Source organism: Perognathus longimembris, chromosome 7 (assembly GCF_023159225.1).
Source record: "Perognathus longimembris pacificus isolate PPM17 chromosome 7, ASM2315922v1, whole genome shotgun sequence".
Lineage (NCBI taxonomy): Eukaryota > Metazoa > Chordata > Mammalia > Rodentia > Heteromyidae > Perognathus > Perognathus longimembris.
In genome coordinates, this window is record NC_063167.1 from 20864724 (window position 1) to 20880688 (window position 15965).

Below are 15965 nucleotides of genomic sequence, written 5' to 3' on the forward strand. Positions count from 1 at the left end.
CTGTTATGATATCAAGCAAGGATGGATTAGGTAAGCTATGGTTTCAGAACAAAAGCAAACTTGACAAGGGATTGTAGATAAATCTTGAATTCACTTACTGGGCTTTAAAAGGAGGAGGATGTCATATTCAATCATCTTAGCTAGTACATAGTCCCTCCATCCATGCCCCACAGGGCCTGGCTTCCCAAGGGAAAGGGTGTAGGTATTCTTGAGGAGAGTAAGACAGGGGAGCTTGAGACTTCCCTCATCGCTCACAGGGATGAGGCTGGGATGGGAAAGGGCCCAAGGAAGAGAGGAAGTAATGGGTGGTAGGTGGTGGCGACTTTACAATGGGAAAACAACCAAAGTCCCATAAAAATAAACAACAACAACAACAACAAAAAGCAGTCCTTCTGAGCCCTGGAATTTTGCCCTAAAAGAAAAAGCCCAAGGAAACAGTTAGGTCCTGGGGCATGGCCAACATACATTTCTCAACCTCTCTGAGTGTCAGACATAAAATAGGTCACTAGTAGCTTCTTTGTGGAGGTGTGGTGAGACTCCAACAACACATGCACATGAAATTGAGCACTTAGCTCAGTGCACCTGTGTCAAGAGCACAGGCATTTGTATGAATTGTATTTAGGGCCTGCATGTCCTCCAGTCTCCTGTGGACAGCCTGCAAGGTGGGGCCAATTTCCTGAGTCACCATTTGTCTCAGTGCCAAGACGACCTGGCTCTCACCTGTGCACTCTGGGTCGCTGCCTGTCCAGGTGCCATTGACAGAGCAGTGTCGGCTGAGCAGGCCTGTGGCATAGTAGCCTTCCCGACACTCATAGACGATGGAGCTGGAGAAAACCAGGCCGTCACTGAACACAACGCGGGCATTGCTTGGAGTCCCGGGGTTCCCACAAGAGATCACTAGGAAGCCAAAGAGCGTATTATTTACCAGAACAATTAAAACTATTTTCATTATTATCTTTTTGGGGGGTGGACAAAGGGGAATACTGGGGCCTTGTGCTTGCTAAGCAAGTACTCTCCCTTGTGTCAAGTGCTCGATCTATGACCCTAGCCTTTAGTGCTTTTAGTTTACTTTTTAGGCAGGGTCTAGTACTTCTGCTTTGAACCAACAACAATTCTACCACCTACCCTTACTATGTAACTGTGATTATAGGCATGTACCACCATGGATGGCCTGAGTTAGAAAAATTCTAAATAATAGGGTTTTTGCTTGTTATTTGGGAAAAGACTTTTATTAACACATCTGTGATTTTACACAATTTTTTCTTGCCATCAAATATTCCAAGAATGTTTAATGTTTCTCAATTATCATAATTTTTTGGGTAGTTGATTTATTCCAATCAGGATCCAAATAATGCTGTGACATTTGGTTCGTGTGTCTCTAAGACTTTGAATTCAGGGATTATGGTTTCGTCTCCTGTAATTTATTCATTACAGAAACCAGGGCATGTGTACTGTAGAGCTCCCATCTTCTGGATTTTGTATCAGTGAGGTATTGTGGAATTTGTTTCTTGGTGACCTGTCATTCCTGTCATCATATACTACTTTTGGCATGGCTGCTTTAGGTGGATGGGTGTCTTTCTTATTGCATTGTATCAGAAGGCACAGAATCTCTGTTTTCTGCTTCGTGAGGTTGAGGCTGACCAGTGGTGGCAGGCTCACCCACCTATTCTGGTATTATAAAAATCCCATTAAGTTCTCACTTCATGGTTTTAGCAATAATTGATGATCACTGGCTGTTGGGGACTATTTTGGCCTTGGTGGGGCCTCAACCGGAAAAGAAGCCCCCCACCCCTGGGGGACGAACACGTGCATGCCACCATGATGGGGTTGTCCCGCCCACAAAGGAAGTTTCATGACATCACCTGATGGACATGGTCTTTAGCCTATGACTGGCCCTTTGGCCAGCCCCCTTTCTTTCCCGCCATTTCCTCTATATAAGTGTCTTTCCCTATTAAAGATTTTGAGACTCATCCAACCATCACAGCGTCTCCCCGTTATCTTTGTCCTGCGGTCCCTGACACATGGGGAGCTGAGGAAAGGATTTCGGCATCCCACTCCAGCTTAGAGCAGTCTGGTAATGGCTCGGGCATTTCCCCGGGAGATGAAGGGGAAAGGGTCCTCAGAGGCCCAACACATTCTCCCCTGGAAGATTGGGGGAGAAGGGAGTTCGGATCCCCCCGACATAGGGATTCATCAGATCCCTACAACTGGCCAGGTTCTGTATTAGAAAACAGTGATAGTCCAATTCTATCATTCTTTTTGTTTTAGCTAGAATTGAGGAAATTTCTCATCATCAACTGTGTTTTCTTTCCCTAAATGCAATTCATGCAGGAAGGCTAGATAATGCTTGACTCTTTCCCTTTCCTTAAAAAAAATTAGACATAAGGGTAATGAATTCATAGCAAGTTCCAAAGGTGACCAATGAGTTTACATATTGGACTCACTGACTTAGACTCACTTACCATGTTACCATCCATTACCATTCTTTTCCCATCTTTGGTGAGTGGGAGCCCCTTCAAGCTGGTTCCTGACTTCCTTCCACATGACTCCAGTTATCTTTGGTGGATTCCCTGCTGTAGGGGTACTAGAATCTCTGCTTATCTTGTCTATTCCATGCCTCAGCCCTGGAGTCAGTCAGCCATTTCTCCAAAGAACCTGATTTCTTTGAATGGAGAATGGAGTTGGAGACCACAATCTGAACATCAAGGGTTCATATTGGTCATCCATTCTGAGTAGTCATCCTTTCTAGACTTTTAGAAAGCAGAGAGCTAGGGAAAATAACTTTTTAAATTGCAAACACATTAAGTGTTTATGTTGATTTCACCAACTCAAATTTAGGATTAGATTTTCCTTTAATTTCTTTCTTTCTTTTTTTCTTTTTTTTTTGCCAGTCGTGGGGCTTGAACTCAGGGCCTGAGCACTGTCCTTGGCTTCTTTTTGGTCAGAACTAGCAGTCTACCACGTGGGCCACAGCACCACTTCTGGCTTTTTCTATATATGTGGTGCTGAGGAATTGAACCCAGGGCTTCATATATGTGAGGCAAGAACTCTACCACTAGGCCATATTCCCCGCCCCATAATTTCTAGGTTTGTAGGTTAGAGCTCCTTGATGCTGAAAATCTTGGTCCTTAATGGCAGTAAATAATTTGTATTTATTTCTACCCATATGATATTGCACATTTAATACTTTCAGCATAGTAATGTCAATATTGTTACTCATATTGTTACTAACAATATGATTGCTGAAAAGAGTTTAAGGAATCTTTGTAGTTCTTTTTGTCCTTAGGTTCTATCCATAGTCAAATTCTGCTTTTTCAGTCAATTGAAATTGTTCTCTGGGCTATTAAATCACCAACTTAATACATGTTTTCTCTCATATGTGGATCTTAGACCCCAAATATAACCTTCCATATAAATATACACAAGGTCATATATATATATATACTGACTAAAATATGTATATATAGCTATATAAGGTATGTATATATAAAGTATGTGATGTGACCCCTTTGATGATTAAAGTTTGACAAAATGAATATCAGGAAGTTGAAACATATTCTGGGGGCATAATGGGAGGAATGTGGACAAATGGAAACAGTAATGGTGAATGAATACAGTCCTGATACTCAATGTATGCATATGGAAAAGGAAGTGGGAAACTTGATGTGATTGGTGGGGATGAGGCAATTGGGAGGGGATAAGAATGATGGAAGGGGTAACTCTGGTGAAGATGCACCGTGTGCATAACCATGTTTAATTGTAACTCCTTTGTACAACTATCTGAAGATAAAAATATTTAATAAATGACACCTGACTGAGAGAGTGTTACATGGGCTTTACTTTTCAAAGAGAGATTTGGGGACCAGCCACAAAAAGTTGACTCTGGAGAGAGATTTTTAAAAACAGACCCTTCCCTCTAGACATTTATAAGTGTACAGACAAATACAGTTTCTCTTTTTTTTTGTTATGAGTCATCTTCATTATTTTTTTCTTATTTATTGTCAAAGTGATGTACAGAGAGGTTACAGTTTCATACATTAGGCCTTGGGTACATTTCTTGTACTCTTTGTTACCTCCTACAGTTTCTCTTATTGGTGCAGCCTTACAAAATACCAATGAAGGCCCAGATTACTTTTAAAGCATTCTTTAAATACTCCATTTGTATTTCCTTTGGTATTTTGAACGTTGGTTTAATGGTCCCTTCCCTTGGACAGTAAGCTCTGACTGGACAGGTTGCCTGCTCTAGCCTGTCTAATACCAAAGACTGAGTGGCATATAAACGACAAACGTTTACTCTCACAGTTCTGCAGGCTGGGAAGTCCAGTATGAAGGACTGCAGAGTTGGTGCTGGTGAGACTGTGCTTTCTGGTTCGTGGATGCTGCCTCCTTGCAGGGTCCTCACATGACAGGGGGAAAGGAGCTCAGTAAACTAGCCTTGTATAAGGGCACTAATCCCATTCTCAAGGGCTCTGATCACCTGATCACCTCCCAAAGGTCCCACCTCCTAATACCATCCCCTATCACCTTGGTGACTGGATTTTACCAAATGAACTGTGGGAGGAGCATACGACACAAGCTTTTAGACCATAGTAGGGTGTCTGTCTCCTTCACCAATGCATCTTCAGCACAAACTATACCATTTAACACATAGTGGTTAAATGAAATTATATGAGAAACGTATGAATTAATGGGCTCAATTCAGTCTTTCTGGTTCCTTTCCTTATTAGGTGAGGTAGGAATATGTCATCTGTGGATGACTGATGGAAATGAACACAAGTTATATGTTAGTATTCACTCCCCACCAAACCAAGAGTTGGGGGGGGGCATGGATGACGTTTTTCTGTGAGAACAGGTTCTTGGAGACTGGAGTGGGAGGAGGATGAGGACACTAGGGTGGGGCAAAGGGGAGAAGCAGAATGATCACATACATTACCTCCACACTCAGGCTGCAAGCCACTCCAGGAGCCATTGGCTTGGCACGTGCGTTCTGATGATCCACGGAGCACATGGCCAGCTTCACAGCTGAAACGCATCAGACTGCCTGTGGCAAAGCTGTCTCCCAGTCGGATGCCATGGGCTGGGATCCCAGGGTCCCCACAAGCACCTGTGCTGGTTCCTGTGGAGAAGCAGCAAATAAACCCTGGCTTGTGCGTGGTAGAGAGGGAGCAGAGGACTGGGAGAGAGAAAGATGGGGCTGTCACGAAGGGGAAGCAGTGTTGAGGATTGATCCCAGGGCATGGACTTGCTAGGCAAGCACTCCATGTGAGCCACACCCCCAGCCTGCAGATGGCAGTTCTTTACATCAACGAAGGTGACTAGGCTGGGGACAGGGACAGTAAACTTCCTGAAGTGTGGCTCAAACTCCTGAAATGTCCATCATGGTCCAGGGGCTGAAGGCTCAAGGACTCCAGCACTTTTGTAATACATTACCTGGTTCTACTTGCACAGACTGAAGCTCAAAAATTGGACTCAGAACTTAAGGAGTAACAGGAGATGATATTGTAAAAGACAAGCTGGGTGAAATTTAAGGAAAGAAGGAACTAAATCTATTTTGTCCATGGGTCCATACCTAGCGCTATTTCTTGATGGCCTATTTTTCTTTTCTAAGGCATTTAAGGCTCATTCATTTTTTAGCTTTAACATTAGAGGACTCATTCTCATTGTGCCCCCACTGATCTGTAGGAAGGCTCCGTTTATGATTCTGGTCTCCTAAGTGCCTATCATCTCTGATGGACATACAGAAGATAAGACACTAAGTATTCCATGGACTATTCCAGATCAGAGATTGAAAAGGGGAATGCATGTCCCTTAGTGAATGAATACTACTTCCTCCTCAAGGTTCCTTGCATTCTCATGCTCCCAAGGTGACCTCTGGCTTCTAGTCTCTCTTAAGGGACTTTGGATGTCAAGGAAGACTCTCCACATTCTAGACCATCACTTAGGAGGTCACAAAATAACAACAGCTCCCTCAACAGGGTTTGGAAGGTTTACTGTTAGTTCTCTATTCCAGTCAATAATTGTCTTTGCAATATTTTTCCAGCACAATTCAAGTGAAGGGAGATTATATTTGGGGATAGAAGAGTCTTTAAGTTTCATGCTGGGAGGGGGGGTGTCAGAAGAATGGCCATATGGCTGATCTTATACACTAATGGACAAAAAGTACTAGAAGTTTTCTTCTGGTTTCTTTCCAACCTACTACTCTTCAATTTCCTTTCCACAGAGAAGAAGATCTCCCAGACAGACTGCATAAACTTTAAGAACCCTGGTAACCTAACAGCTCAGAGAAGAATTCAGAGGGAAGAGTACACGAATGTGTCCTGGGCCCCTTTCCTCTTCAGAATGCTATTTCCCTTTCCTGCTGGCACGCGCTCTGTGGACACCCAGGTGCTGCTGTGCACTCCCTGCTTCATTTCCTCCATAAGGCCCAAAGGAAAAAATATCTATTTCACAGGGCTCCCTCTGTTCAAGCAAAAGGAATCTTCATGGCTCTTCTGTAGACCTGTTCACTTAGGTGATTAATGAGACTAGCAGGGGCAAGAGGCCCAAGACCTAGGAGTTATATAGAATGGCATGTCTGGGATTGTCCTGAGAAAGCAACTGCCCCCTTAAACAGTGGCTTTGGGACTCTCTCCTTTCTGGAAAGACCTAAATGAGCATCTGGCCCAGCATTCAGACAGTCTTCTAAACCCGGTGAGAACTTACCTAGCAAAGTCATACTGCAAGAACAGCTGGACATCTTATGTGAAGAAGGGGACTGGCATGAGTGAGGCTAGGGGCTAGTTTGCTTTTTTTTGGCTGGTATAGGTGCTTGACCTCAGAGTCTCACATACTTGTTTTATTGGAACACTACCATGTGAGCCACATCTCTAGCATGGCTTTTTTCTTGGTTGGTCATGGAACTTGAACTCAGGGCCTAGATGCTATCCCTGAGCTTTTGTGCTCAAGGCCAGTACTCTACCACCTTAGGCCATAGCTCCACTTCTGGTTTTCTGGTGGTCAGCTGGAGACAAGAGTCTCATGGACTCTCCTGCCCAGGCTGGCTTTGAATCGTGATCCTCAAGATATAAGCCTCCCGAGTAGCTAGGATTATAGGTGTGAGCCACCAGTGCCCTAGCTTGACTTTTTGCTGGTTATTTTGGGGATGGAGTCTTATGGTCATCTGCCTAGGCTGGTTTTGAACTGTGATCCTCTGGATCTCAGCCTCCTGAGTAGATAGGATTACAGGTGTGAGCCACCAATGCCATGTTAATTTTCAATATCAAAGTGGCCTCCCTGTGGAGCCTCAAGTAACACGAGTGGCTGTTCTCTTGAGGGTGATGTTCCCGGGTGTGGGGGGGGGGGGTCCCTTCCTCAAGCCAGACAGGCTTACCTCAAAGAAGACAAAGCAGTGAGTGCTCATTGTTTGATCTGTTGTTTTTCTGTTATTGGTGGCATAATTCCCTTTCAATTGTTTTTCTGTTAAATGACATTGTGGATGGAGCTCTGTGTTGGATAATATGGACACTGGAGCCTTAACAGTTCCTCACATTTGTTATTTTGTTAGCATGCCAGTGTCTTTACAGAAATTAGTAGAGAAATGAATTTACTAATAGGAAAAGTCAGGGGTCTGGTATCTTTGGGCAATGGGGAAGAAGACTGTATCCCTACCCAGCAGCCAGAACATAAGACAAGTTGGGGAGGCACTAGGGGAAAGAAGGCAAGCGTCTGAGGCCCAGGAGTATCAAACATAAAAGAATAGAGCAGTGGGCCTGTCAACAGGCATGCATAGAGCCAAGTGTCTAGATATAGTTGTGGCCACAGGTTGCCTCACAAAGCTGTGCCTTTCCTAATTTTGCAATCTCTTGGCTGTATGGGCTAGCTGTATGAGCTCAGCCAGGGGAGGAACTGGGTTCAGACCACAAGGACTGATGTCCAGTTGAGAGCTCCCTACCTGTGAGAGATGGAATAAGAATCCCAAAGGCATGATCCTTCCCCATCTAGGGGGAACTCCAGCCAGAGTTCCACCAGAAGCCCTCCCTGATACCATGCTCCATACCTGAGCAGTGGGGAAGGGAGCCCGTCCAGTGTCCATCCAGCCCACACATTCGAGTGGCATTTCCCACCAGAGTCCGCTTGCCGGTACAGCTGTAACGCACCACTGCCCCTACGGTAAAACTGTCTCCAGACATCTGGGAATGAGGTGGGGATCCCGGATGGCCGCAGGACACCACTGTGAGGAAGGGCAAATGTCTCAGCAACTCCACAGGGATGAACTGTCACCACTTTGCACATGCTAGGCTCCTTGTCATGGGGGCAGGAAAGAAGGGAAACCCTGGGTTTCTATTGGAGCATAAATCTTCACCAGCAGAGGGCACCTGCCCACCTCACGGCACAATTTCCAAATCAGCCTAGTGAAGAGTAATTCCTGCTCAGCACATAGTAGGTCTTTCCATAAGGCTGTGTGAGAGACTACCAGTAGATGCCCTGGTCCTGAGCACCTCTTCAAACTTCCTTTCATTCCATGTGGTCCCCATAACTTTTCCTAACAATAACTGATGCAGTTAACTACTTATGAAATAGCTTTTATGTACCAGATAACAAATGAGCCATTTGTGCAGATCTTTACCATTTAATCCTTTATAGAATTAAATGTGATCACTGTTTTCATAGCTGAAGGAACCACAGATCTGGAAGGGGAGCAAAGTTCTCCCAAACCACACAGCTTGTTAAATGGTAAAATCTACAGCTTGCATTCAGGCTAGTCTGCCCTCAGAGCTGGGCATTTCTTCTTCAATTTCCCAAAGGAAAGGGGGTTTGGATATTGTCTTTCTTTTATTGTAAAGGTGCTATAGAGAGGGGTTACAGTTACATAAGTAAGGTAATGAGTACATTTCTTTTCAAACAGTGTTTCTCTCTCTTGTTTTCTCTTGCCTTCCTCCCCTGGGTCCTCCCACCCCCACCCCAAGTTGTAAAGTTCATTTCTAGCAAAGTGACTCGTGAGTATCATTGTTGCATTGGTTCACCCTTTGTCCTTTGTCTCACCATTTCTGTGATTCCCCTTCCCATCCACAAATCAGATAAATTTATATACAACACAAAGGGTACCAAAAAAAAAAAACAGTGACAACAGGGGGTAAACCAAAGGGGGGGAGAATGAAAGAAAAAAGAAATAATTGTAGACAGAACACTAAGAAAAACAATAACAAAAGCCTGGAAGCAATTAAATGAGGAGAAGGCGCCTGGTAGGTAGCTTCCTTCTAAAGTTAGGGACCTCTGAAGGCTGAAGAGGTTAGTGGCAACAGTGGAGAGAGGAAAGGGATCAGCCTCTAGCCAGGAAGTGAGCACATGAATCGGTGAGGAGCTACTTAGCAGTTCTTGAAAAGGGTCTTTGTGGCCAAGAAGCAGCCAGGGCTAATGCCATGGGGACTCCTCAGCATGCATACACTCATACACACACATGCACATGCATGTGTGCAGGTCACACAGGTATGATGTGACAGGTCACACCTTGCCAGTCACTCCAAGCAGATGCATCTACTCACAGAGACACTGTGGGCGGGGTCGGTCCCAGGTGCCATCTCCCTGGCAGCTGAGCACTGGGGTGCCCAAGAGATAGAAGCCATGGTTGCACTGGTAGGACACAGTGGTTCCAAAGCTGAACCTGTGTGGGCCACTGGCATGGACTTGGCGGACACTGTTGTCCTGGTGCCCAGGATCTGTACAGTTGATGACTGCAAGAGAATGGGATAACTAGAGATAGAAACTTGGGTGGGAGGATTTTATTCAGGTTTCAAATGAAAATTCAGAAGTCCTGACAGGCATTCTTAGCCCAGAAAATCCTCCAAAAGTAGTTTACAAGGGAGGTCCTGTCTATAGGCATTGTGGGTTTGGGTCGGGGTTGGAAAGTGCAGGCTTCTGTCCACCTCAGTCACCTGGTCAAGTGGCTCATTTATCCTTAGAAAGGCTGGATGGACTGGCTAGCTCTGCCATCTTTAGTGCCCTTGCTGACTGCCAGTTGGGACTGTGATTTCTTCCTATACTTGCATTCATGGAAGGTACAAACATTTCAGCTCTATATACCTGGTCCCTGGCCCAGTGTAGCTCACACAGCAAGCTTGTCCACTGTAAAAGTGACACCTTTGAACTGACTTGAATGGCAGCTGGTGTCTTTTGGAAATGGGTTGAATCACTTTTATGCATATTTCAGGGAACAATAAATGTCCTGGGAAATACAATTGATTTTAAAATGTCTAAGTGTTTCCAAAGCAGTTTTATTTAAAAAAAATCAGAGCATAATTTTAGCATAATGACAATATGAACCATAACCTATAATAAATGTTTTGGCTTTCAAAACACTTGTGTGCTCATTTTCTTACTGGAGTCTTACATTCAGAATGGAGTGAGCCAGGAAGGTGCCCTTTTTTCTTTGATAAGGCTTTATCTAGTAGTCTTTCCTTTGACAAGCCTCTGACTGCATTGTCATAAAAAGCCTTTAGAAGCTTTAGAAGTTTCTTCCTAAGTAATCCAAATGAGGCCAGAATATCTTCTCCGCGGTCTAGCTCTTGAAGCTTTGATTTCCTTCATGTCCCTTTAATCTTAATTCTTGGACTACTCTGCTTTTTTACTTTTTAATTCCAGTTCTGCTGCTTTCACATTTTCCTCGAGCATTGGGCTCTATCTAATGTCATTACAAAGGAGCTTCAGCTGTTTTGCAGCCATGGGGGAATCACCAAGATGTTTCTCTAGACCTCATTGAGCAGCTACAGAAACAGTACTGCTTCTAGATTGCTTGTTTATATGTGAAAATAAAACTTCTGTATTAAGAAAAGAAATAAAATTAATGGGACTTTACAACGATAAATAGTTTGTTCCATGAAATATAAGCAAGTCTTGAAAGATAAAATTAAGTTTTGACTTTCTTATGTAATTCATGTTGAAATTTTACACAGCTGTGTAATTAGGAGTTGGAGAAAGTTGTCATCTGTGAGTTCCTTGTCTGAATGGGACTACCATCAGGACTGAACTCACTGGCCTTCACTCCTGGGTTATATTAGCATAGATGTCAGAGGTAGTGAGGAAAGAAGGGAAACAAGAAAGGCAACTCACTTCTGCAGGTGGGCAGTGCGTCACTCCACTGCCCACTGGCCAGGCACTGGGACCTAGCAGCCCCCTCAGATATGTACCCAGGGTTGCAAACAAACTTGACCACATCGTTGAGATTGAACTGGTTGCCCTGGGTGAGGCCATTGAGAGGGTTGCCTGGGTGCCCACAGGTAATTGCTGTAACCAAAAGAGAAGATAGGTAAGCCTTGTGATTATTACATACCTTGCAGATTCATCCTCTTCTCCTTGACATGACATCAGAACTGGGTCTCCAGAGAGAGTAGGTCTTGGCCATGTCTATGTGGTTGGTGGGAGAATGAGGATAAGCTTCACAGTGTTATTACACACATGGGATTTAGTACAGGCAGCCAGCTGAAGATCCTTCACTTCCACCAGATTGGCAAAGGGTCATGAGCTACACTGTTGGGGATTCAGCTGGGCATTGAGGGGGAAAGGGCGGTCCTGAGACGCTGCCTTTCCTCCAACCCTGGGGCAGTGTGAAAGTTAGCCACTCCCATCTTCCGGGTTCTGCCGGAAGAGAAGCAAACCAGCCCCACCTTCCCTCTCGGCCACCTGTGTAATGGCAATGGAGACCCCAGAGACCCGGTCCTTGGGGGGCTGTGGTCTCCGCCCATAGAGGAAGTTCCGTGACATCACCGTGATGGACAGTTCACTAGCCAATCATTAATACCCAGTTAGTCCCTCCTTTTCCTGCCCGCCATTACTGTTATATAAACCCCTCCCTTGAATAAAATCCTTTGAGGCTGGTAGTCAACCGGACCAGCTGCCCGAGATCTTCATGTCTGGTGTCTGCTCTTAAACATGAGAGGGATTGGGACCGGGGATCTTTGGCATCCTACCTCAGCTCAGCTTAGCCTGATAGGGTCATGCTTTGCCTCTCCTGCTGGCGGGGGAAGCAGAGCCGACTGTCCCTCACAATTTGGGGCTTGCTTGGCGTCTCCCCGGGGAAAAAGGTGGGGATGTGGAGAGTGAGCCCGACACTACACCATACCACTAAAGGTTACAAAGCACTCATGGAAAGTTAGAGAAGAATTTCTGGGGATGACCACCTTTGGGGTGCCACCTTTTTAAATATGGGTAGGTAAAAGTATGCAAAAGGACTTGAGGAGGGGTAATACATAATCTAGCAAAGCTTGGCAGTATGGGCAGTAGCCACCAATGCCAGGACACAGTACCACCTCATGTTAAATTCCCCAGGAGGTCAAGTAAGAGGAATACAGAAGAGTGTCCATCATTGGGATCACTGGTGACTGGGAATCTGCTGAGATGCAGATCTAGCTCACTATCTGCCTTACAATCCCAGGACATGGGCTCTGTCCAAGAAGCCACAGGAGCACCTGCCCAAACACTAGTTTCTTATGCTCTCTGGGTCCTGAGGTTGCTCTCTGATCACTCCCAGATCTTGTCCTGCTACTCCTGGGCAGCAGGGTCCCCAGGATGGTGCACCATGCCCAGTACGAGGGCTTCTGTTGCTGGGCAGGTCATTTCTGGTTGCAGAAAAGAAGTAATAAAGAAAGAACTCTATAGTGGTTTTTTTGCTTCTAATATAGGGAAAAGGTAGGAAGAATGTGAATGGGTAGCTTTTTCAAGCAGCACAGCTGTGTCATGGCTAATTTTATATCAATGGGGGTAGGTCATGGTACCTAGATATATGGTCATGCATATTCTCCACATTGTGCTGAAGGTATTTTAAAGATGAGGTTAACATTTACATTCAGAGGCTGAGTAAAAGAGATCACCTTACATAATGGGTGGGCCTTACACAATGAGTTGATGGGTTTCACAGATAGGACTTCACTGGAGGAGAAAGACAGGCTTCTGCCAGAAGATAGCCTTCAACTTTGAATAGCAATTCTCTGCTGGGGCTCCAAGACACATCCCTCCCCAAATCTATTTGCTGATTCTGTACTTGGCTGCCTCTACAGCTGCATGGCTGATTTCTTAGAATAAGCCTGTGTACGTGCACGCACGCATACACACACAATCAGCCTACTTTTGCTGGGAATAAAACCAGCTGCAAAGTGGAGGACAAGGAATCCCTAGGAGAAAAGTAGTGGTGTTGCTTAGGCTTGAGCACTTAACTGGAGCTTGAGCACACAGACACGTTGGACCTAAATTTCCTAAGGATGAGATCATGGCACATTCAATTAATGTTTATTTACAACATCCAGCACAATGCCTGGCTCCTGGAAGGTGCTAAGGAAGAATGTGTTGACTAAGTCTTATAGGCCCACGGAACCTGCACAAAGGTTGGGGAAGCAGAATAGAAAGAAGTAAAACTAGACTGAGCTCACTGAGGAGGAAGGAGAGATGGAAATTCACCTGGGCTAGGAGTGAGCTTCTTCCACTACTGAAGGGAGAGGAGGAGAGGACAAGGGAGAATGCAGACAGGATGGAAGTGTGGGTAGGAAAGCAGGAAGTCGGAGGTTTTGTTATCTGATAGATACTATCACCTTTGCAATATAAGAGACTGAGATCATTCCATGGTTCAGGTTTATAGGCATTAATATATTTGATCCCTCTCTCTCCAAGGGTGGTACCATCCTTTTCTCCATGGGCAAACAGACTTTCAGAGATTTAAGGAGACTTGTTCATGGAGCTCTATTTCTAATTGGTTCCCTGGAGTTCTGAAACATGCTTCCCTGCATGCGGACATCCTTATAGCTTTTTAGCTGTGTGTTTACACTACAAATAAGGTGGTGGACTGTGAGTCTATAGAAGATAAAGGCATAAAGCAGCTGAGTGGAGACAGGTCATGAGAGCTGGTAGAGGAAGTGCAGAGGAGAGCTGGGAGAGTGTGATTTGGGTTGATACTAGGAACCTTGAATTTATGTGTGATGGGAGTGAATTATCAGCATAGAGGAAACATGAAACCTATTCTCTTACTTCTGCCTTCTTTTCCACCCCACACACAAAATCTGTGCTCCAGGACAGAGTGGGGCTTGGCACAGGGATAATGGGTTCTGTGGTGGGACAAGTGGTAGATAATTCCTGACATTGTTGTGGTCTTGTTTGCATCATCATCATCATCATCATCATCATCATCATCATCATCACCATCACCACCATCATCATCATCATCATCATCATCATCATCATCATCACCACCATCACCACCACCACCACCATCATCATCATCATCATCACAGTATCAGCACTGTCACCAGTATAACACCAGTACCATTTCAACCACTGACATGTATTAATTCATTTAAAAATCGCAGCAGGGCTGGGAATATGGCCTAGTGGCAAGAGTGCTTGCTTCATAGCCCTGGGTTCGATTCCTCAGCACCACATATATAGAAAATGGCCAGAAGTGGCACTGTGGCTCAAGTGGCAGAGTGCTAGCCTTCAGCAAAAATTCACAGCAGTCTCTGAGGTTCCTGCTTTTCAGAGATGAGGGAATGAAGATTAATAGAAGGCAACTTATCTGCAGTCATAAGAGTCATGTGAATGACTGCACACTGTGCTGGGATGTGAACCCAGGTGGCAATCCAGACCCAAACCTAAAGGCCCAACTCTGGGCTGCACTGATCATTATTACAGCCCAGGCCTCAAGTTGAGCATCATTAAGCGAGGCCCCAGTATCCCACACTATTTACACACAAATATCTTGATGTGACAATTTGCTGAAAGCATTTGAATCTGTGTCCTCAACTGGAAATAAATGTGTGTTTTTCTTAAAGACACATCTAAAAGAATGGCTACAGATGGATCTTGCTTCTATAAACCTAATACTTAACAAGTCACTAAGACCATGTTTCACCCATTGCTACACAAAAGGCTCATTATTTTATTGCCCTAACTTGCATATGAAAGATCAAATGTAGACGACAAAGAATTACAAAATAAAAATCCATGTTATAAAAATTAAGAACAAATCCTTGCATTTTACATAAAGGCTCTCACCAGGGAACTTTAAAAAGTGAATAATTTTCCAAATTACTTCTAGGCAGCCAAGGATAATGATCACCTAAATCCCCAAAATGAGAATTAATAAGAACAAACACAAGTACCCCTACCCCCAAGTCTGCAGGATAGCTAGAAAACAGAGAATGCTACAAACTTTAAATTACTTGGAAGCAGAGGAACAAGCATAAAATCCAAGCACAGTGGACCAGGATTAATACAGAATTACAACAGGAGAAACGTTTTTTAGAAATAAAACACTGAAAAGGTCTGCATATTCAAATATCCACAGAATATTGGGAAATGGTCTCAGAAAAGTCAACTCTGAGGCACATGACAGTAAAAATATTAGGCTCTTGGGAAAAAAACAAGAAAAAATAACCAAGAACTCTGGATAACTACCAAATAACTTACTAAGTATGTGAGAAGATGGATATGTTCATTTGCTTGATGGTTATAACCATTTCACTATGCTGCATGTATACATACAAACATTATACTGCACACCCAAAATAGGTATAATACTGAGACCAAACAAGAAGACACACAAAGCAAAATAAAATGAAAGGAGTGCCTTAGAGAATTACAGCAATAATTGTGACCTGAGGATTTTATATCCAATTCTGTTGTCCTTCCAGGTTTTTATTTTGTGGTGCTGGCTACTAAAACCTAGGCTGTTGAGCATGTTAGGCAAGTGCTCTAGCAAGAAATTGGGGTACATTAGGATCTTACTGAAGAATCTATTAAAGACTGATCCTGACTCTACTAAAAGATAATTGAGAAAACTTCGACATTTGTGAATGTTTGTTATATTGAAGTGTAAATTTAGGAGGGTAAAGGTGAGGGAAAAGGACAGAAGCATAATATGGAAACACTATGATAATAAATGTCTCATGTCCTGACAAAGCAGAAATATTGCAACTAAAAATGGAAGGGGAAGAGAAAGGGTAAAA

At 44.1% G+C, this 15965-nt stretch overlaps 1 protein-coding gene across 1 annotated transcript in view; it reads right to left on the reverse strand.

The window, feature by feature from the left end:
• The window catches only part of Csmd2 (CUB and Sushi multiple domains 2), a 519739-nt gene that overhangs the window by 18602 nt on the left and 485172 nt on the right, over positions 1 to 15965 (reverse strand). The window contains exons 54-58 of the mRNA XM_048350831.1: positions 11086 to 11259; positions 9522 to 9710; positions 8036 to 8209; positions 4934 to 5116; positions 721 to 897 (exon numbers count right to left, since the gene is read on the reverse strand). Of these exons, the coding sequence (XP_048206788.1) occupies positions 721 to 897; positions 4934 to 5116; positions 8036 to 8209; positions 9522 to 9710; positions 11086 to 11259 (897 nt within the window). The remainder of the gene's footprint in view (positions 1 to 720; positions 898 to 4933; positions 5117 to 8035; positions 8210 to 9521; positions 9711 to 11085; positions 11260 to 15965) is intronic.